Source organism: Neoarius graeffei, chromosome 10, assembly GCF_027579695.1.
Source record: "Neoarius graeffei isolate fNeoGra1 chromosome 10, fNeoGra1.pri, whole genome shotgun sequence".
Taxonomy (NCBI): Eukaryota; Metazoa; Chordata; class Actinopteri; order Siluriformes; family Ariidae; genus Neoarius; species Neoarius graeffei.
This window is the reverse complement of record NC_083578.1, coordinates 18,156,954-18,180,916: the sequence shown is the minus strand read 5'-3', so window position 1 is coordinate 18,180,916 and position 23,963 is coordinate 18,156,954. Positions and strand designations below refer to the sequence as shown.

The 23,963-nt window shown below is 41.8% G+C and overlaps 1 protein-coding gene across 1 annotated transcript in view; it reads right to left on the bottom strand.

Annotated features, from left to right (window-relative positions):
- Window positions 1-5,971: 5,971 nt before the first annotated feature.
- rad21l1 (RAD21 cohesin complex component like 1) overlaps window positions 5,972-23,963 on the bottom strand; it is a 28,715-nt gene continuing 10,723 nt past the window's right edge. The window contains exons 3-13 of the mRNA XM_060930730.1: window positions 22,767-22,866; window positions 22,547-22,650; window positions 22,316-22,423; window positions 21,117-21,221; window positions 15,412-15,522; window positions 14,837-15,066; window positions 14,112-14,208; window positions 13,835-13,971; window positions 12,221-12,328; window positions 11,907-11,981; window positions 5,972-6,160 (exon numbers count right to left, since the gene is read on the bottom strand). Coding sequence (XP_060786713.1) covers window positions 5,972-6,160; window positions 11,907-11,981; window positions 12,221-12,328; window positions 13,835-13,971; window positions 14,112-14,208; window positions 14,837-15,066; window positions 15,412-15,522; window positions 21,117-21,221; window positions 22,316-22,423; window positions 22,547-22,650; window positions 22,767-22,866 — 1,364 coding nt within the window. The remainder of the gene's footprint in view (window positions 6,161-11,906; window positions 11,982-12,220; window positions 12,329-13,834; window positions 13,972-14,111; window positions 14,209-14,836; window positions 15,067-15,411; window positions 15,523-21,116; window positions 21,222-22,315; window positions 22,424-22,546; window positions 22,651-22,766; window positions 22,867-23,963) is intronic.

The following is a 23,963-nucleotide window of genomic DNA, read 5'->3' as shown; positions in this document are numbered from 1 at the left end:
GCGCCCCTGCGCATGACATCAATGCGAGGGACACTTCGGGCTGTGAAGGTTCTGAATCTTCTCAATGGAAGGACGCAGAGGTTAGGGAGCTGATTTCCATTTGGGGGGATACAGCTATTCAAGCTAGATTGGATGGGTCATACCGCAACCGGGCGGTTTTACTTCCGTAAACACTGGCCATGCTCACTGCGTGTGACGTCGTCGTATCCTGCAATGCGCATGCGGAACACTTTTAGGTCGCTTTTCGTTCATACTGAGGATCACATACAAGTCGCATATATTTGTTAATGTGAACGACCTCACAAAAAAATCGGATTTCACAAAAAAATCGGAATTGAGCATTAAGCCTTGCAGTCTGAACGTAGCGTTAGTGGTCGTGTGCTGTGCTGACGTCACAGAGGGAAATTGTTGGCGCAGTTACAATGGTATTTAAAGGGGCTGGCTCACCCTTTCCAGAATCCTCTTCACCAAGTACTGAATCGCCATTTTCAATGCTAGCAATATTCCAAAAAACAACCTATGCCGTACATCTTGGAAGAAAAAAAGAAGAAACCTTTATTCGTCACATGCACACTTCAAGCACAGTGAAATTCATCCTCTGCATTTAACCCATCTGAAGCAGTGAACACACACACACACACCCAGAGCAGTGGGCAGCCCAGAGCACCCAGGGAGCAGTCAGGGATTCGGTACCTTGCTCAAGGGCACCTCAGCCCAAGGCCGCCCCACGTCAACCTAACTGCATGTCTTTGGGGGAAACCAGAGCACCCGGAGGAAACCCACGCAGACACGGGGAGAACATGCAAACTCCACACAGAAAGGCCCTCGCCGGCTGCCAGGTTCGAACCCGGAACCTTCTTGCTGTGAGGCGACTGTGCTAACCACTACATCACCATGCCACCCAAAGAGGACTTAAAAGAGGACTGAAGGCAAAATTTATCAAAATTTTCTCTCTCATTTTATTAAATATGCATTTTTGATCACTATTTTGTCACTGCTATAGCAAGTTGAGTGTTTGAAGTGCTATTTTACATCAGTCCATATGTCAAAGCAATGGCCATAAACGAGATTCGTTGAGACCTGTGCGAGACATCGTAGGACGGAAGTAAAACGTACAGTGGAAATCAAAGTGACCAACATCTGCCAACGTTGTCAAAAGACGCACGTGCCGTCTTTCGAATGCTGACGTAATCAAACCGGAAGTTTTGTTTGTTTTGATAGCAATCAGGAAAGTTTGAAAAAAGTAGGCAGTAATCGTCATTTAAACTCGTTTTTGTGCAATATTTTGTTTGGAAAACGGTTTTCAAAATGGCGGCACTGACACTTCACGTTTCGAAGTCTCGCACAAGTCTCGTGAAGATCGCGCGGATAAGTGGACGCCTGCCGTCGACCAAGCGAACTAAATTCAACATGGCTAAAAACCGAATACGCCGATGAGTATCATATTTAATTGCAATTAGTTGCCAATACGAGTTAATTAAGAAATAAAGCAAGTTTAAAAATGACTTCAGTTCTCCTTTAAATTGTAACGTGAAGTTGAGATTGCCTTAAAAGTATCTATAATTTAAATTCCTTCGACCAATCCAGTCCACTCCATTTTCATATGGTTAACTGGACCCAAACTGGCTGTCTTGCAGGTGGCCATGAAGGAAAGATACCTCGCAGCGATTCCATATATGACAGTTCAAGATGGGCTTCAAAGGGATCACTAACAATGATTTGCAGAGGTTTTGCTGCACAGAGAGCAGTCACATGCTTTTGTTATATTAACAGCATTTAGCAGACGCTCTTATCCAGAGCAACATACAACATATCCAGAGCAGCAGTTGGGGGTTAGGTGCCTTGCTCAAGAGCACGTCAGCCATTCCTGCTGGTCCAGGGACTTGAACCAGCAACCTGTTAGTCCCAAAGCTGCTTCTAGAACCATTAGGCCATGGCTTCCCCTTTGAAAACAAAAACAACAAACTGGATTCTGGGAAGGTGAGCCAACTCTTTTAATAGGAGAAAAATTAAACAAAATCTTAAAACACAAAAAATAACTGTCCAGTTTTACTCACTGCCTTTAAAGAATGGACAGTGTAACTGCTCTAAAATGTGAAGTAAAAACACAGGTCTAGCAAGGACTCCCTAAAGTGAATGACGCATGAAATGGAATGACGAATGACAGGTAGTAAATTTGAACAATAAATGGTCCCTTGTCATTCAGATTCTTACAAATGGAATAACGATTGAAATCTTTAGTTTTAGACCTCCCTAGGATAAGATAAGTGGGTGCTTGGTGGGATATCAGCTTTTACAAATGGAATGACAGGGTTTCTATATGTATTGACTTACTTTGAGCTAATGTTGTCAGTGATATCACCTTTTACAAATGGAATGATAAGGTTTCTAGGTGGAATGACATACTTTGAGGCAATGTTATCAGTGATATCAAATTAACAAATGGAATGACATTGTTTCTAGGGTTAGGTTATAGGTGATATCACTGATAACATTGCCTCAAAGTATGTCATTCCACCTAAAAACACTGTCATTCCATTTGTAAAAGGGGATATCACTGATAACATTAGCTTAAAGTATGTCATTCCACCTGGAAACGCTGTCATTCCATTTGTAAAAGGTGATATCACTGATAACATAACCTAAAAGTATGTCATTCCACTTAGAAACAATGTCATTCCATTTCATGAGCTGAAAGCATGTCATTCCACCTACATTTCAATCGTTATTCCATTTATAAGAATCTGAATGACAAGGGACCATTTATTGTTCAAATCACTAGCTGTCATTCGTCATTCCATTTCATGCGTCATTCACTTTAGGGAGTCCCGGTCTAGCGTCCTTACTGGCTGGCTGCAGTATGATGTGTTTCACTGACAGAAAAGTCTATTTTCCATGTCACTTTTCTCATCTAAACTGTCTTTTCATCTAGTGTCTAACTTGATCAGCTAGTTTTCCCTATGCTGATATCTAAACCCTTTTTTTTTTTTTTCCATGAGAAATTAGTTTTTAAAACTTTATTCTACTGTATCAGAAGAACGCATGGTTACACTTGGGAATGGAATGATTGCCAAGGCTGTTGGGAGAAGGGGGTGGGCCTACCAAATGAGTAGGTACCCAGTCAACGGTAAGCTATTCAAAACAAAATAGCCTTGTTAGAGAACCTCTTCAGACAGTGGCGTTTTCTTCTGCCAAGCGCTCGACTCTAATAAATGCTTGCTGGTAATGCTAAATGTTTACTTATATTTACTGTAACAGCAAGGAGTTTCTGTTTGCAATCTCTCTCTCTCTCTCTCTCACACACACACACACACACACTAATAAATGCTTGTAGGTAATGCTAAATGTTTACTTATATTTACTTTTTTCTTGCTCATTGTTTGCATGTATATGCATATGTATATATGCATGTGTATATGCGTATGTATGTAACCTCTGCAATAAAATGTGAAAATGTGAAACAATTGTCACTTAACCCTTTCAACTTAATGAATAAACATTTTTGCAAAATGCACTACAACTACCAAAACTCTTCACACTTCTACCACCCATACCTACATTACTTCCAGATTCTGAAATTGCAGTAACTCAAAAGGAAGCGCATGATGTTTCAAATGTGTGAAAATAGTAAAAGTTGTGTGAAAATGAAGCAGCAGCACATAATTTTGATTGATTGTGTTGTTGTATTTTGGGTAGGTCATCCACTACAGCGAAATTCACAGCAACTTCAATGTCCACTTTCTCTGTGTGATAATGTATTGCCCGTATACATGCAGATGTTAGCCTAAGTCTAAGACTATTGCCGCTTTTCCACTACCAACGCGGCTGAGTTGGGCTGAGTCAAGCTGAGTGGGGCTGTTGGAGTTGCATTTCGACTACAACCACGCTGAACCGTGCTGGCTGGAAGTGGGTGGACAAATTGGGTGGAGTTAGCAAAAGTGGGTGGACGTCACGTGATGTCGTTAGGCGGCGCAAACAGTGACATCAGTGGCCTTTTAAGCGGTAGTCTCACAACCCGGATAGTAAACAATAAACATGGAGTCGTTAGTGTTGCTGGTCTTGGTGCTGTGGCTTGTTGTCACCGACAACGCCAACAGATACTGGCAAGAGCGTATAGATGAGGCGAGGCGCATAAGGCTTCAGAAATTCTCGTAATTCTTCTTCTTCCGGGTTTACGGTGTTTACAGATCCCAGCGTGCTCGCGGGGCGTGTGTGGGCGTGTGAGGACACTCCTCCTCACCAATCAGTGCACAGGGGAGTGTCTCCTCACGCCCCTAGCCTCACTCGGCTCGGTTTGGCTCGGTTCAGCCTCACTCCAAAACCGTGTGAGTTTTGGGGGCTGAGCAGGGCTGAAGCGAGCTGAGTCGTGCTGTTCTTAGATAGTCGAAACGCGAGCCGTGTCGGGCTGAAGCGAGCTGAAAAATGGTAGGGGAAAAGGGCCATAAGTGTACCTGGTGCTAAAAATCAAAATAACACAAAGGAATGGACAACCAATCATTTGTACAGTGTAGGCCACATTTCGTGCGACAACCATGGCGCACTGGGGTGCTTGGCCAAATTATGTCCCCACCAATATCAACACCGTTTTTACGCCCTTGGGTGTACGTGACTTCGACACTCATCTCCACTGTACAGACTCTGGCTCCGTAGCAATAGCAGCAGAAAGTTCGTATCGTGCAAAGTCTGCCTCTAAATTTGACCACATGACGGAGGAATTTTGTCTTCATTTCTATAGAACAGAAGAGCATGGAGCCACACCATCCTTCCTTCCTTTTATTTATTTATTTAGTCATTGGTTTCACTGATGGCACTGGGGAAAACAAGAGCTTCTTTTCCCACTCACTGTTTTCCGTCAACATCCAATTTTGTATTAACGAGAAATCCAATGTAGAAGCAGTGGAAATGGTGCAATGGTGCAAAAAAAAAAAAAAAAATTCTGGAATGCAATGTAGCTCTGTGACACAGTTGTGCAGATTTATGGAAGAGCGAGACTTGCTTGGCTACTTGGTGTTTTATGAGATGATGAACATGAAGGTATTGATGGTGGTATTAGTATGAAAGTTGGAGGTTTGGAGGCTGATTTGTTTGAGCAGAGTGAACAGATGTGAAGGTGAGAGAGCTGGAAAGACTAAAGCGCTGCTGCAGTACCACTTTCAGCAAGTAGTTGAATGGCATTGTGGGTAGTGTAGAACACCACTGTAACCAAAGTGAAAATGGACATCAATGAATGAAGTTTAAGCAGAAAAAAAAAAAAAAAGATCACGTTTATAAGAACCATCGATACGCAAGGTGTTCAGGGTGGACGTCTCATCATGACACTCCCCCAAACAGTCAAGAAAGACTTTTTAAAAATCTGGTATTAAGAAATGCATTCCTAACTTTATCATCAAACTGAATTGCTCAGTATTAATGTAATGTATATAATAACCATAAATAAATGACTAATTTCATGGAATATCAAACAGTCAAATTTACATTTACACACGTCATAAATATAATCTAACTAACCATATGAAAAAAGTTTACTTGGTTTCCATAAAATAAGAACAGTAGGTTCCGTACACAAACAAAACAATGATATGGCATATAACCCAGAACTATAAGTCAGAAGCAACCTCACAGAACAAACCCAACTTTCAACTGGTCACAACCCACACACACACACACACACACACACACACAACTGTGTGACTTACTGGTTGGAGATTTAATCCACTAAACATCCTGAAACTCAAAACCGGTGAACAAAACCTGTCCATTTTGTTTTGTGCCAGATTCTAGTCGATTATGTTCTACAAGTCAGAGCTGATAATGGATGGCGGAAGAGTGCGAGAAACGGTGCAAGTGCGTCCTTTAAAACTGTGAACACGTCCTGCGTTTAAGGACCCTTTAAGTTACTTCTTAAAATACCAGTGCTTAAGTACTCAGGAGGATGCAGTGGCACAAGGGGTTCTTCTTTAATTGCGCCGTCCTAAAGTTTCTGAAAAATGGGACCAGGTGTGATGATGATGTCACTGTAAGGGGCACTCTGGTGCAAGCCTACAGCCTGCTGCTTCTTCAGCACCAGCAGACAGAAGAACATGGCCGCTGCGTTGGCTCGACTGCGATCCTCGCACATTTCACGAAGGCTGAATGTGGCACTGGGGCTGCTGTTCTGCTTCTGTTATGACATATATATATAATTACTACAGATGTTAATCCAGAAGCATATACAAAGCCATACAGATACATATGGAGAATCAAGCATGCCAAAAAACTTTCAGTATGACTTCTGTTTCAAAGTTATACCTGAATTATAATCAAATATACCATGCACTGAAAGGCTCCAGCTGAAATTATGGATTCTCTGAGGTGACTGGATTCTCGGTGCTATGGTACGCGCCTCGTCGGCTATCAGCTCATATACGACTCGATTTCATGGAATAACTTAAATATTCCTCATCAAAAAATTCCAAACTAAAAGTGTTAAGACTGAATCTCGGCATAAACGCACTGGAGGCAGCCATGTTTGTTATTTACGTCGATGCGACCTTCGAACTGCGCATGTGCAATGTACCATGCTATCGCCTGCCTCGCTAGGCATGATCATGAAACGTAGATCTACGCGCACACAAATGCTCGCGGAGCCACAGCTGTGACTCATGTCAGCCATATACCGTAGCTTGAAACTGTGACATCAGTTCATGGTATATCCTGGATATACCATGACACTCACACCATACCGCCTTCTTTTTTTTTTTTGATATCACGAGATACATTGCTTAATTAACAGTGGAACTATTTTATGTCACGTGAGCCATTCTTGACCAATCCCTGCATGGGAATTTTTTGATGAGGAACGTAATATGTGGCATTTCTGCCCTCAAGCTTTACCAGGTCTGAGGACCTTCTGAGAAGCTAAAACCTGCTTAAAGGAAAACTCCACTCTGAAAGGCATTATAGACTTAAAATATTTGTTGGTTGGTGCTGTATTTTCTTATTCCTGTGAAAAGTTAGTGGTGGTTTCTTTTTTTTCACTCATTATTTTACAACATAGAATTAGTGTTGGTGCAAATGCTGGACTCAAAGTTCCAGAATGCAATACAGCTATACAACCTGGTTACACTAAGCTAAAGCAGAGACACGGTTCGTGATTTCTGAGATGACGAACACAAATCACAAATCACTAGTTCGTGATTTCTGAGATGACGAACACAATGGGGTTGATGCTGGAATCTGATCAGTTTGAGTAGAACGTACAAGAGCTGGACAGACTAAAGCACTGCTTCATCAGTTGCTTTATGTATGAAGCAAATTTCACTGGTTAACAGCTTCCTCACACCAAAGTGAATAAACCAACATGTCAATGAAAGAAACCTCCACTCAGAATTTAATGACAAAATAAATATATCTTATGGCGTATTCACACCTACGTTGTTTGGTCTGGACCAAATGACCAAACGAACCAAATTTCCCTTGGTCTGGACCTTTTGGGTTGGTCTGAATACAAACCACCGAACTCTGGTCCGGACCAAACAAGCGGACCGAGACCGAGCTGCAAGGTCGGACTCGGTCCGGACCAAAGGAACCCTGGTGCGGATCTTTTGGAGGTGTGAAAGCAGACCGGACCTAATCCGACAGTTTTGCTTTTTTGTACCTCGGGAGCTTCCGTCGTTTGTCGAGCATTATGGGAAACAGAGTCTTGACACTCCACCGCAAAGTGCAAACACTGTTTCGGTTGTCAAGGGAACCTTACAACAGTCGTTCAGTCATTCAGACCAGTGGTAGGCTAGACTACAGAGTACAAAAAATGAGTAGGGGGCAAACGTGGGCCGAGGAAGAAACGCGTACCCTTGTGGATATATGGGCAGATGTCCACATATCTGAGCTTTTGGAGAGAACACGCAAAAATGCCGACGTGTTTGCTGTATTCAGTGAGAAAATGAAGGAGAACGGGTTCACGCGCTCCCCAGAACAATGTTGGCTAAAAGTGAAGAAACTCCGTCAGACCTACATTAAAATCAGGGATATTCTTTCAAAAAGTGGCGGTACTAGCGACGCAAAAAAGAAATTCATCTATTGCGTGAAGAGCCAGAACTGTCACAACATGATGTGCGCTCATCAGCGCTATCCTCCGTAGCCGCCTTGCCCTTTGTCGTCGTCGTTGATAAATTACTTGTACAACAGCATAGTAATCGCACAATTGTGAAAACAGTAAAAACTGGAAAAAACATATAGCTTTGATGACATTAAAAAGAACAACAGCACGGAAAGCCTCCATGACTACTTTTGAACTTAACGCTTTGTGCGCGTGTCGTCTCTGACCAATAGCTGAACGACCTCAGGGCGCATGGCTTTGTTGACAGATTTTGGTCCGCTTACTAAAATGTACAGTGTGAAAGCGAACCGCACCAAAATGAAAAAAAAAAAAAAAAAACATTTGGTTCGGACCAAAGCAAGTGAACTATCGAACTATCCTGGTCTGAATACACGCTTACTGTAGATCACATGTTAATTATCAAGCTTAGCATGCAAGTCGTTCATGGTGGAGTTTTCCTTTAAGGCTAACCGGCTTCTTACAATGAGGGGTGTGTAGCTCTTCTTCCAAGAGCATAAGATATGATACTTGATCAAACAGATGCAACATAATTCAGTTTTGTGGTGAGACACCACACCTTTCAAACAGACGCCTTGCCTCCTTAACTCTTTACCCCTTAAAGCAATTGCTACAGCCACCCTTGTATATGTATACAGTTAGGTCCATAAATATTTGGACAGAGACAACATTTTTCTAATTTTGGTTCTGTACATTACCACAATGAAGTTTGAACAAAACAATTCAGATGCAGTTGAAGTTCAGACTTTCAGCTTTAATTCAGTGGGTTGAACAAAATGATTGCATAAAAATGTGAGGAACTAAAGCATTTTTTAAACACAATCCCTTCATTTCAGAGGCTCAAAAGTAATTGGACAAATTAAATAATTGTAAATAAAATGTTCATTTCTAATACTTGGTTGAAAACCCTTTGTTGGCAATGACTGCCTGAAGTCTTGAACTCATGGACATCACCAGACGCTGTGTTTCCTCCTTTTTAATGCTCTGCCAGGCCTTTACTGCAGCGGTTTTCAGTTGCTGTTTGTTTGTAGGCCTTTCTGTCTGAAGTTTAGTCTTTAACAAGTGAAATGCTGCTCAATTGGGTTGAGATCAGGTGACTGACTTGGCCATTCAAGAATATTCCACTTCTTTTCTTTAATAAACTCCTGGGTTGCTTTGGCTTTATGTTCTGGGTCATTGTCCATCTGTATTATGAAATGCCGACCAATCAGTTTGGCTGGATTTGAGCACACAGTATGTCTCTGAATACCTCAGAATTCATCCGGCTGCTTCTGTCCTGTGTCACATCATCAATAAACACTAGTGACCCAGTGCCACTGGCAGCCATGCATGCCCAAGCCATCACACTGCCTCCACCGTGTTTTACAGATGATGTGGTATGCTTTGGATCATGAGCTGTACCACGCCTTCACCATACTTTTTTCTTTTCATCATTCTGGTAGAGGTTGATCTTGGTTTCATCTGTCCAAAGAATGTTCTTCCAGAACTGTGCTGGCTTGTTTAGATGTTTTTTTAGCAAAGTCCAATCTAGCCTTTTTATTCTTGAGGCTTATGAGTGGCTTGCACCGTGCAGTGAACCCTCTGTATTTACTTTCATGCAGTCTTCTCTTTATGGTAGATTTGGATATTGATACGCCTACCTCCTGGAGAGTGTTGTTCACTTGGTTGGCTGTTGTGAAGGGGTTTCTCTTCACCATGGAAATTATTCTGTGATCATCTACCACTGTTGTCTTCTGTGGGCGTCCAGGTCTTTTTGCATTGATGAGTTCACCAGTGCTTTCTTTCTTTCTCAGGATGTACCAAACGGTAGCTTTTGCCACTCCTAATATTGTAGCAATTTCTCGGATGGTTTTTTTTCTGTTTTCGCAGCTTAAGGATGGCTTGTTTCACAGGCATGAAGAGCTCCTTTGACCGCATGTTTTCTTCATAGCAAAATCTTCCAAATGCAAGCACCACACCTCAAATCAACTCCAGGCCTTTTATCTGCTTAATTGAGAATGACATAACGAAGGAATTGCCCACACCTGCCCATGAAATAGCCTTTGAGTCAACTGTCCAATTACTTTTGGTCCCTTTAAAGGAACAGTCCACCGTATTTCCATAATGAAATATGCTCTTATCTGAATTGAGACGAGCTGCTCCGTACCTATCCGAGCTTTGCGCGACCTCCCAGTCAGTCAGACGCAGTCAGACGCACTGTCACTCCTGTTAGCAATGTAGCTAGGCTCAGCATGGCCAACGGTATTTTTTGGGGCTGTAGTTAGATGCGACCAAACTCTTCCGCGTTTTTCCTGTTTACATAGGTTTATATGACCAGTGATATGAAACAAGTTCAGTTACACAAATTGAAACGTAGCGATTTTCTATGCTATGGAAAGTCCGCACTATAATGACAGGCGTACTAACACCTTCTGCGCGCTTCGGCAGCGCATTGATATCTGAGCTCCGTATCAATGCGCTGACGAAGCGCGCAGAAGATGTTAGTACGCCTGTCATTATAGTGCGGACTTTCCATAGCATAGAAAATCGCTACGTTTCAATTTGTGTAACTGAACTTGTTTCATATCACTGGTCATATAAACCTATGTAAACAGGAAAAACGCGGAAGAGTTTGGTCGCATCTAACTACAGCCCCAAAAAATACCGTTGGCCATGCTGAGCCTAGCTACATTGCTAACAGGAGTGACAGCACGTCTGACTGACTGGGAGGTCGCGCAAAGCTCGGACAGGTACGGAGCAGCTCGTCTCAATTCAGATAAGAGCATATTTCATTATGGAAATACGGTGGACTGTTCCTTTAAAAACAGGGTGGCACATGTTAAGGAGCTGAAACTCCTAAACCCTTCATCTAATTTTAATGTGGATACCCTCAAATGAAAGCTGAAAGTCTGGACTTTGTCCATGTCCATTATACAACTATAACTTGAATATGTTTCAGTAAACAGGTAAAAAAACCGAAATTTGTGTCAGTGTCCAAATATATATGGACCTAACTATATACTGTTCACCCTGAGAACATATTTACAAGAAAAAAAGTCTAAAGACAAGGTTTTGACAAGGCATCATATGTTGTCATTATGGGATATACACGGGGTTGTCATATGTAGTCATTAAAGGATATACACGGGGTCGTCATACGTATGTCATTATTAAGGGGTAAAGAGTTAAGACATCCGTTTACAGAAATACTGTACAATCCTTCAATTTAATTTGTTACACTATGTGCTTATTTTAACATCCCCGATTTTGTTTATTTATGTATGGGATAACTGGTGCTCTATGTGATCATATTATTTAGTCCTCCAGGCTCCATGCGCAATAAATAAATAAATAAATAAATAAATAAGTAGTAGTTTGGGGGGGTTGGGTGGTTGTTTGTTGTTGTTTCTGCTTCACTTCATTGGAAAAGACGACCATAGAGGCCCTTTCTATTGGGACTGACAAGCCCAGAAACACTTAAAGGGAAAGAGAGGAAGAGTAAGAAACAGTGCAAAAGGAAATTTATTTGATAAATGTTAATAAAATCATTATACTAATAGAATTTAAAATGTTCCCCTAATTGACACAAATGTAAATAACATGTTCATATCAGTCTATCATAAGCATGATAATCATTGAATCCTCAGTTCTGTTCATTTTTAACTGTCTGGCCAGTGTGTGTATCTGTCTGCTCTGTGTGTGTTTGCTAATTTAGTAGATCATTTCGATTTCCCTCCTTCTCTCAACCCTAAATTCTTCATCACACAGCACGTCAAGTTTTGCCTGCTTCAGAAACAGACTGTCCCTGTGGACAGAATTTAGAATATCTTACTTTGATAGCTTGGAGAAGATTCTGTGCTCGACTAGTCATTCTCTTCTCCACATTCTGGCTGTCCAGGGCAGATTGCTGAAATGAAAAATGGAGGGAAAAATATGGTATGACTGATTATTGAAATACAACATGGTGTTTCAAAGAAGTGAGAGAGAGAGATGGAGACAAGAAACATCCTCTCCTCTGTAAAATTAATATTAATACCCTCAAGTTCTGGTTCATATCCGTATCAGAGAGAGAGAGAGAGAGAGAGAGAGAGAGAATGTGTGTGTGTGTGTGTGTGAGAGAGAGTGATTGAGAACATCTTGCACTACCTGTGTCTGTGTTTGCATCAGTGGAGTTTCACTGTCCATTCCAGATGTATGGACAAACACTGACTCCTCAGAGAGCGGCTCTGGACGCGACACCTCCAGCCCGCTTTCCTGTAGGAGAGAGAGAGAGAAGAGGAAGGTGAGAACACAGACGAGGAGGAGGAGGAATATAAACAGTGGGTGAACTGTGCATGACGGCATGTTACAGAGTGAAAGATAAGTCTCTTTTTCAAACAAGATTCTGATTTTCAGAATTGTTAAATCAAGAAGCCAAAAATCTACACAAAACCCCACGTATATAATCTTTCCACCGTTTTTTTTTTTGGCATACTTTATTTTTTATAAAATTAGTTAATCACTTTGTTTATTAAAAATTCAAAGCATACATAAAGTAGGTAATTTTTATTCTCTCTCAGTGCTGTAGGTATGTAAAGTACTATCTAAGTTATACATCATCATTATGTTATAGGCTATGTAGTGGGCATGAAGCCTTTTGGAAGTTGGGCTCACTGCACATGGGGGGGGGGGGAATCCTGCATGTGTCAGATTTTTACATGAATCCCAGGCCACCTCCAAAACATGCCAGTAAGTGGACTGGCTACTCTAAATTGCCCCAGGTGTGTATGAGCACGTGCGTGGTGTCCCGTGACAGAATGGTGTCCCATCCATGGTGTATTCCCGCTTTACTTAGACTTAGACAACCTTTATTGTCATTCAGTATGCAACACGTGTACACACAACGAAATTTCGTTGCAATTTGGCTCAGCACAGAATTAAATATAAAAGTAGATTAAATGATACAGCAGCAAAAATATTATAAAAGTGCAATCGTATAAAGTGACCTGTGGAATTAAGAATTGTTCAAGTATAAATACAAGTTTAGAGTTTGGATTTGGAGTTCAGGAGTCTAGTGACCTGGGGGGGGGGGGGGGGGGGGGGGGCTGTTACAGAACCTGGTGGTCCTGCACCGAATGCTGCAGAACCTCTTTCCAGAGGCCAGGACGCAGAACAGTCCATAGTGAGGACTCACTAGTGAGGGGTCACTGATGATGTTTACGCCTAGTATTCCCAGGATGAGCTTCATATACTCAAAGCCCCTGACCAGGATAAAGAGCTTACTGAAGATGAACGAACGAACATAAAACATACAAGCATGCATAAAATCTAAACATCAATGATAAAATGATAATACTGCCCCCTAGTGCTGAAGAAAATATTACAACCTTTCACCATCTGTGATTTCTTTTTTTTTTAAGATTTTTTTGGGCTTTTTGCACCTTTATTGGATAGGACAGTGTAGAGACAGGAAATGAGCAGGAGAGAGAGACAGGGAGGGATCGGGAAATGACCTCGGGTCGGAATCGAACCCAGGTCCCCGGATTTATGGTATGGCGCCTTATCCACCTGAGCCACGACGCCCCCACCATCTGTGATTTCTAACGTCAGCTCGGCTTTTGTCAGGATAAAATTATAGACTCATTACTACTCAAGCGCATTTTAACACTATGTTAAAAATCCACTTGTAATGGAATTTGACAAGAAAACTTGTACGCTACACAATGTATAGTAATATGTTTGGAGAGACTGCTTAGGTTTGAGTGTGTGAACATTTCTAACATTGGATTCTGGAGGCTCTTTATGTATGAAAGATGTTTCGATAAAGCCGGATGCCTCTGCTGCTCTGTTCTGTTCCACAGTCTCTTGCAGTAAGCTCATCTCCTCCATCATGGACACAGCAGTGCGCTCACTCTCAGCTGAACATACAGACAGCAAGAAAAAAAAAAACACCTTTATAAGCAGTCCCATAACTACACTTCAGTGGCTGTGTGGCTGCTGTAATGACCATGGTGTGTGTGTATATGTGCACATGTGGGTGTACAGGTGTGTGTATTACCCTCTCTCGCCTGCTCCCTTGTCTCCTTGGGGTCACTTTCATCTCCAGCGTTGCTGCTCGGCCCCATTTTCCTAGGTAACACATCTCTCGGGAAGAGCTAGTTGATGGAAAGAAGGACATTTAGGCCAGAGTGCATTGCTTTAGTGAAGAACTGACAGAGTAATTACCCAGAATCCACCACTTTGACAGAATAATAATAGCTAAGAGCCTTTTCTTGCCCTCTCACTGGGATGATGGATAAACCAGACCAAACAAAGACACGAATGGCTGTACATCTTGCCGTCAGTGTGATATGGCCAATGCCTCAAGGGTTTCTCATTAAATACTCTTCCTTAAGATACGCCATGTTTCTGTAAAAGGATACGTCGACAATATTTATTAACAATTCAGCATCCTTGAGGTAAATTAAGCTGCACTGCTAAATCTCAACTTCAGCTCACAGGGGAAATATATTGCTCTCTGAACTGTGAACTCAGACCCCGAGATACTGAGTGTGTTCTTGCATGTACTGTAGTAATTATGGCGAACACAATAAATAAAATGTGGGAGGCCAGACACTGATTAGTGCTCGGACTGCATTACAATGACCACCTGTCGCCAACATGACACGACGAAACCATGGGGGTGTGCTCAAGCATCTGTGGGGGAAATGCAAATCTATAAACCTTTTCTGATACAGAAATTCATAAAGCCTCTGTGAATGTGTGTGTACGTACACACGCTACCTTCTGCAAGTCACGGTCATTGACAGGAGTGCAGAAATGCGAAAACAGATAATCCACGCCTCCGTTTTCCTTCCAGTCCATGAGCTGCCTTGTAGGTGGAGCTATGTCAAGTGAGGTCAGGAGGTCAGAGTAGTCAGCTAGCTGCGCCTTGATGGCTTCGTTCGAAAGCTGTTTAGACTGATCTACTACCAGCTTCCTTTTCCTGCTCCCTTTCTTCCTCACTGAAGAGGCTGAGAATAATAATAAAGATGTGACTGATTAACTGTGGCTCAAAAGATTAAGATGTGTTTGCTGTGGACTGTTTCCTCCAAGACTTTTCTTAAACTGAATGCCATCAGCTGGTGTTGGCCTTGTAAAAAATATATTTACTTCAATACCAGCATGCATCAGTGCATCTAGCTTCATCAATGCACTAATCAACTTTACACCTAATTCATATTACTAACACTGTAAGGTCTGAATTCAAGGCCTGGTGAATACAGATGATGCTGCCAATATCTTGCACCACAAACCATATTTCTCTGTATATTATGTACTATTTGTGATGGCTACATCCTTGGATGAAAGAGACATACGTGTAACAGCCACAGGCTCGAGTGCAAAGCCTTCCTCTGCATTCTTCAGCAGTGTGGTCTCATTTACTGTCGGAGTCTCTGGCAAGGCCTCTGAAGTAGCTATGGAAGGCCCTGGAGATGGAGAAGCACAAAAGTGAAAATCAGGGCATTTTTCTTTTAAACTTGGGCCACTTGACCCACATTTGTTACTATGTGATCCATTTGTGTTATGTCCTGAAGCAGTGTTGAGACACAAGTGCAGGGGTGCAGATAGGATTTTTGAACTGGGGGGACTGAGCTGTCAGCAAATGATTCCATTTTGTTTAAATGCATATTTTATATATATATATATATATATATATATATATATATATATATATATACACACACACACACACCAGTGGCGGCTGGTAGTCTTTCAAACAGGGGAGGCTGGTCGGTGATGATATTTCCAGATTTTAAAAGAAAAAAACACATCAATTTTGCCCATACTCTTGCCTCTGATCTGGCTGATTGTTGGCACCGTCACAAACTGTGAAATAACAGGTTCTTTTGGCCCATTAGCCTACTGTCCAATATACATGATGGTGGTGTTGGGGGGGGTATATTTTAACATTTTATATTTTTGTTGAAACAAGAAAAAATGTCTGCACACTTAGATCCTTTAGTTCATTTAATTGCCAAGCTTTCGGTCAGAGACCTTCCTCAGGGCACCTGAGGAAGGTCTCTGACTGAAAGCTTGGCAATTAAATGAACTAAAGGATCTAAGTGTGCAGACATTTTTTCTTGTTTCAACAGTCTTTTGGTTTTGTTTGGCACCTTTTTATCGTGAGCGCGGTGTGATCTGTTTAAAAACATTTTATATTTTAAAATTGCGGCATGTTGTTTAAAAATTTACCTCGGCTGTGTTTTTGTTTAAAAATGTTTTCCAAATTGGAGCGGTGTTTAATTCATATCCAGAAAAACATATATTCCAATATAATATACTCAGCATAAACATTTTAAATAGATTCTATATTTTTGGTCCATCCATGACATATTACTAAAGTAGCCTATTTACTGTTGTTGATGTGGGTCACTTGCTGTTAGCCAATTCACTTTCTCGTACCAGGAGAGCTGAAAGGAACGAGTATTATTCCCTACCTTTTTCACCAAGTCAATTTGAGGCGTTGGCCTACCCTGCTCTTTAATTTTAATTTTTTCCTCGAAAGGAAGACTGGCAAATGGCTTCGCCAAAATTAAATCAGCAATGCTTGGCATCCGTGCGCAGCTTTCTTGCTAGCTGACTAGCCCCCTCAAGTTCAAGTTCAGTCACTCAAATAAACAAAATTTCTGGAACTAAGATAGCAAACTTGACAACACTATATTTACACTTTATTTACAATGAAAATATATACAAACTAAAAAAGCTGGTAGAAACCGTATGTAATGAATGAAATTGAAATGTAAGCCAATCTCTTACAATACACCACAGCATTTGCGAATCCGCATGGGACTGAACTGATGTTGCCAGATACTGCTGACGTTATCCAGCCCAAAATATGTTCAAAACCCGCCAAAATGCACTTAAAGCCGCCCAATTGGGCGCTAAATCACCCAATCTGGCAACACTGTCCGCTGCCTGTCTCTAGTTGAAACGAGCTGTCAATCAAAGAAAATATCCGGCCGCTTTCACCAATCACCAGTCTCCTCGCGGAAACTGCCATGTCCCTCCCATGTGAGGCTCGGAGTCCGTGGGCGGGCATTTTCGCAGTATTTGTCCAATAACCGTCTTGCATTTTGAGATTGAAAAGCGCAGAGCTCCCAAATGCCGTTGAAGTCCATTGAGGCTGGGAGTCCGTGGGACTCCGTGGGCGGGCATTTTCGCAGTATTTGTCCAATAATCGTCTTGCATTTTGAGATTGACAAGCACATAGCTCCCAATCCACTGAGGCTGCGCTGCATCGCGCTGTCACGAGGGGGAAAAACTCACGCACACATTAGGCGAACTGGGGAAAGTTATAACGGAATGATTTCGCACTGTAGTGGGTTGAGCACATACATTTCTATGATTCTGGATCTGAAATAGCAATGTTATAAGGTCGGCTATAACATAAGCCTAGCGGAATTCATCCTACACGATGTTCGTCATTTTTAGAGGAGGCTGAGCCTCCCTCGTTGTCTTAGAGCAATTGCCCGTGATACACACACACACACACACACACTGAAGCTTCAATATACATTAGAACTGTGAGTTTTCTAACTGAATGAACATTGGTAGACAAAGGCCTACCTGGTCAACATTAGCCATACATGATCAAATTGTTATTTGTCTGGCATGTTAATCACACTCTAAAACTTCATGTCTTCAGCATGTTTAAATAAAGCATTTGCTGATCTCAGCAGGATGAAGAATCTCATCACAGAAGCTTTAACTTCTAACAAAAAGGGAATGTCCAAAAATTAATAACAAAATAAAATTGAAATGATTCACACTCGTGCCTTCATGTAAATGATTAGAAACATAAAATGTGTATGAAAACAGAAGTATAAACACTTGAACAACAGATTCACACAAATAAAAATAAAAAAAGTATTTTTTCCAATAAACAAAATTGATCGAAAAAAAAAAATTCCCTCTGCAGCCAAACAAATTTACCGTCTAGAAGCAGACTCAGTAGGTCCCAAAAACATCTCTCCGCCGCTTCCCAGTTTAAAAACTGGGACATCATGGAACATGGAATTCGAAAAAAATGGACAGTTAATGAAATTAAACGAAAACCCCAATGTTTATGCTAGTAGATGCTAGATTTCAATGCTTTTCCGACTTCAAACTTCCAACTTACGAGTACAACTGAACGCACCATTAGTCATAGCAGAAACACTGTTGCTATCAAATGGATGAGCTGTGCAGGGTTATTAACCCAGAATTACGTGGAAAATTGAACACCTTGCTTTCCCAACTCTGCAAGGATCTGCTCCAGCCTTTCCCCTTCTTGAATCGGTGTAATGTGGATTGATCACAGACAAGGCTACTGCTGCTGCCATTTCAACTTTGTGCTGCAATGCAAGTTAGCTTAACTAACGGAACATTAATCCTCACTTTTTCTACCTATGTTTGGCGCCTTACGTAGGGACGGTGGGTGGGGGGGACAGATATGGGTCACTATAAATCTGGGGGGGAAATGCCCCCCAGTGCCATCTGCGCCCTTGCACAAGTGGGCCAAAGGCGGAGTACAGACCATTACTAATGAAATCATTCTACATTTGTGTAATATACATAATTACCACAGAGGGGCGCACAATACCATTGTTTACAGAGAACCACACAATCAAGATTTATTAAAGGAGAACTGAAGGCAAATTTATCATCAAAATTCTATTTATCTCATTTTATAAAATGTAGGAATGCATTTCTGACGGCTATTTGGTCACTGCTATAGCAAGTTATGAGTGTTTGAAATATGCTATGTAATATATCAGCCCATATGTCAGAGCAATGGGTCGTAGCCAATAAAGGAGAAAATAGCCCCAAAAAAAAATTTCACTGAGAGATTCACTGAGACCTGTGCGAGACATCATAGGATGGAAGTAAAACGTACAGCGGAAATCAAAGTGACCAACATCCGCCAACGTTGTCAAAAGACGCGCGTGCCCTCTTTCAAATGCTGACGTAATCAAACCGGAAGTTTTCCGAGTCCGAAATCGCTCCCTACTCACTATATAGGGCACTATATAGTAGGGACGCCATTTTGTAGTGCTGTCCGAAACCTTAGTGAGGATTATGTGGGAAATGCGCTCAGTATAATATGCATTTATTATTTTAAAAACCCACCAGCCGCCTGATCTGACACGTTTTAATTGTGCGACAGTAATGACGTAAATACCAGCGCGACGGACTAGTCCTTATCCTGTCGTCTTTCCAACTCTTCTCTACTCCATGCTGGTTCGAAGTCTCATCTCATCTCATCTCATCATCTCTAGCTGCTTTATCCTGTTCTACAGGGTCGCAGGCAAGCTGGAGCCTATCCCAGCTGACTACGGGCGAAAGGCGGGGTACACCCTGGACAAGTCGCCAGGTCATCACAGGGCTGACACATAGACACAGACAACCATTCACACTCACATTCACACCTACGGTCAATTTAGAGTCACCAGTTAACCTAACCTGCATGTCTTTGGACTGTAGGGGAAACCGGAGCACCCGGAGGAAACCCACGCGGACACGGGGAGAACATGCAAACTCCGCACAGAAAGGCCCTCGCCGGCCACGGGGCTCGAACCCAGACCTTCTTGCTGTGAGGCGACAGCACTAACCACTACACCACCGTGCCGCCCCTGGTTCGAAGTCGTATGGAATAATCTCCATGTTATGTACGCGAGGGAGGCGGATGTATGTGCAGAAGTATACAGTTTAATAAAGCGCAGAATATATATATACAGTGAGACAATATATACACAGGCAAACAATCCAAAACGGCAGGCGAGATCAAAAACGGGAATACAGGCAAAAGGGTCGGTCGAGGCACAAACAGTACATCAAAGGCTAAGCGAGGACAAAAACAAGAAACAGGAAATCAAGACAACGGGTAGAAAGACTCGGTAATGTGTACATGCGTATCGTAATACTTCGTGATGCAAATGCATCAGCACAGTCCTTAAATAGGCAAACACACAGTTCCTTAATTGAGCTCAGGTGCGCCTTGTTCATGGCGCACGTGCTGGAGTCCACTCGGCGTGTGCAGCCTGAGGTACACTGATGAAGCTGGCAAATCTCAAAATTAATCTAAATTGGAATGATATGGCGACCTGGCCACTGTGTAAACAGTTTTCAAAATGGCGGCGCTGACGCTTCACGTTTGAAGTCTCGCACGTGTCTCGTGAAGATTGTGTGGATAAGCGACGCCTGCCGTGGACAAAATGAACTACATTCAACATGGCTAAAAACCGAAAAGGTCGATAAGTGTAATACAATATGCCAATACGAGTCACGATATAAGGTTAATAGAACCGAAAACGTAATTGAATAACATGTTAATTAAGAAATAAAGCAAGTTTAAAAATGACTTCAGTTCCCCTTTAAGGTCTCTTATAAATTAATAAAAGGTAAAAGATAAAACTTTAAGTGACGTGTTGAATCTTTAAAAAAGGACTTACACTACCGTTCAAAAGTTTAGGGTCACTTTGAAATGTCCTTATTTTTGAAAGAAAAGCACTGTTCTTTTCAATGAAGATCACTTTAAACTAATCAGAAATCCACTCTATACATTGCTAATGTGCTAAATGACTATTCTAGCTGCAAATGTCTGGTTTTTGGTGCAATATCTCCATAGGTGTATAGAGGCCCATTTCCAGCAACTCTCACTCCAGTGTTCTAATGGTACAATGTGTTTGCTCATTGCCTCAGAAGGCTAATGGATGATTAGAAAACCCTTGTACAATCATGTTAGCACAGCTGAAAACAGTTGAGCTCTTTAGAGAAGCTATAAAACTGACCTTCCTTTGAGCAGATTGAGTTTCTGGAGCATCACATTTGTGGGGTCGATTAAATGCTCAAAATGGCCAGAAAAATGTCTTGACTATATTTTCTATTCATTTTACAACTTATGGTGGGAAATAAAAGTGTGACTTTTCATGGAAAACACTAAATTGTCTGGGTGACCCCAAACTTTTGAATGGTAGTGTATGACAAAATGAAAGAAATGTGAGCAAAACAGAATAATAAAATACCCACAAACCAAATTTACCTGTAGAATTAATAGCAGTCGGCGGGGGTGTTGGAGGGACCTCAGGTTGTGATTCACCGCAGGAATCGGTCAGCAGCATATTCTCATTAGCATTTGCAATGAACTCTGCACAGACACAAGAAACTTTGGCTACATCCACACGACAACGGCAACGAGATTTTATTAAAAAAAATATCGCGTCCACATGGGCAACGGATCAGTAAAATATCAAATACATATGGCAACGCAACGCTTGCTGAAAACGATGCAATACACATGCCACACCTCTACGTGCGCTGTAAGACGGTCCCATCGGAGACACCAGAACAACAGAAGAAGTAGGACGCATGCGCATAAACCCCTTCTTCTACCCGGCGTGAAGCACTCACAGGAACAAACACAACAAGAAGAAGAAGATGGCTGCGACTACGCGAGGAAATCGTGCCTTCTATGTGTACAAATTAGTTTTATTAGTGTGCATAGTTTTATATAACTTAATTTTCTTATTGTGTGTGAACATTTTGAAAAGCATTTTTATATAATTTATATAACTTTTTATATTGTGTGTGAACATTTTGAAAAGCAGTCTTATCCAATAAAAAAAGAAATTCAAGAAATGGTTCAGTTACTTGTTTATTTAAAAGAAAAGCTGTATACAAAAGTGAATGCAATGCAGTGGTTCATACAAAACAGCGAGAGTGATGCTTGTTCTAGTCATGTGGTTGTGACATCATCGCAAACAAATCCGTTCTACTCATCCAGACGACTTCGCAACGGCGCCGTTGCCAGATTTTTCCACTCTGGAACCCGTTCTCAAAACATATCGTTTTGGGGCACCCAAAACGCCGGTGCCGTGTGGACGCCAGGCCGAAACGATAAACAATTTTATCAGATTCACCTGAATCCGTTGCCGTGTGGACAGGGCCTTTGTCTTAAGAACAGACTCACAGAACAAGAAGTATATTTGGCTATAAGAGGTTGAGGCAGGATATTAAAATTGCACATTTTTACTACAATTTGCATGTGATTCCTTTGAATTAAGAATCTCTATATATATATTCCAAGATAGTCAAATAACTATACCAAATCTGGGAACTACATACTAGTGCTTGCACACACGTACATTTATGTAATCAAGCTATCCAGTGCATACATATATTTATACATTAATCAGAGATACCGCTATTCTGATGTTAGAGGTGATGTGCAAACAAGTTTACTACCAACAAGATCAAAAGCCATGCCCTCATCACCGAACGCATCACCATGTGCACCAAGACTTTGGAAACTTGTGTCAAACAGTCCCTGATGAGACTGGGTTTCATCTCCTGTAAAAAAAAAAAAAGAAAAAAAAGAAAAGAAACTATAAAAACTAGATATGCGCTAACGCATGCAGTTACTACTGGAATTTTCCATTCGATTAAGCTCTAGTGGGATTTATAAAGTCTTACCCAAGTCATCCATGGCGAGAAAACTGTTTCCAAAGTTTTCCTTCATAGTGATTTCCTCTGTGCGGCTCCGGTTCAGTGAGAAGTGATCTACCACGTCAATAGCGCTGGGAGAGAAACACAACCACCTCAAAATCACTTTACTGTAGCAATGAGCAGACTGGGGGGTAAACATTCAAGCCAAGAAATGCCTCGTCTGTGAGGTGGATGGAAAACGTTGTACTTGAGATCAGGCAGCTGCGACTCGAAGTCAGTGAAATCCTCAGTCAGTGTAATGGCTTTAACCATGGCTTCCATCCCTTCCTCAGGCAGATCCAACTGTCCTGTTATGACGAAGCAGATAATGATTTAAAGTTCATGCTCAATTGTGTTTGAACTCTGCTTCACAGCTTTTCTGTGACAATACCAGAAGTGGACAAAGTACCCAACTTCATTACTGAAGTCAAAGTACAGATCCCACTGGTCAACTGTTACTCCGATACAAGTGAAAGTTCTCCAGTCAAATTTTTACTTAAGTTAAGAATGTGCTTTTAAAAATACTTAAATATTACAAGTACATTTTCTGTCAACGCATTGTTGCATTATTGCCACAGCGCTGACAAAACCTAATGCCACTACCAAAGACAGAAATGTGAATTCGCAAAATGAACGCATGCTGTGCCATCATGGTGGTCTATCGTTAAGCTAGCTAGTCAGTGAAACTCCACCTGACATGCTAGCAAACTCTTTTCAAACTCAAAATCATATTGGGTAGCTAATGCTACTAGAAAAGAAAGATTTCTACATTCCGTTTATTTGGCAAGATTATGCTGAAATATATTTCTGAAAGGACTTCGGATAAGTTAACATTATTAATGTTAGCGTAACTCCATTTTTACATGCTAACTAACAGTCTCATCTCATTATCTCTAGCCGCTTTGTCCTTCTACAGGGTCGCAGGCAAGCTGGAGCCTATCCCAGCTGACTATGGGCGAAAGGCGGGGTACACCCTGGACAAGTCGCCAGGTCATCACAGGGCTGACACATAGACACAGACAACCATTCACACTCACATTCACACCTACGCTCAATTTAGAGTCACCAGTTAACCTAACCTGCATGTCTTTGGACTGTGGGGGAAACCGGAGCACCCGGAGGAAACCCACGCGGACACGGGGAGAACATGCAAACTCCACACAGAAAGGCCCTCGCCGGCCCCGGGGCTCAAACCCAGGACCTTCTTGCTGTGAGGCGACAGCGCTAACCACTACACCACCGTGCCGCCCGCTAACTAACAGTGTCCAAGTTAACTAGCTATGTGTCAACGTTAGCTGTGGACAAGGCTACGGCAACTTGGTGGGCAAATCCATAGAAAGTCATGTGATTAACCAGACTGCACAGCTATGTTTGCAAAGTTATCGCTAGCTCTAAAAGCACAGAC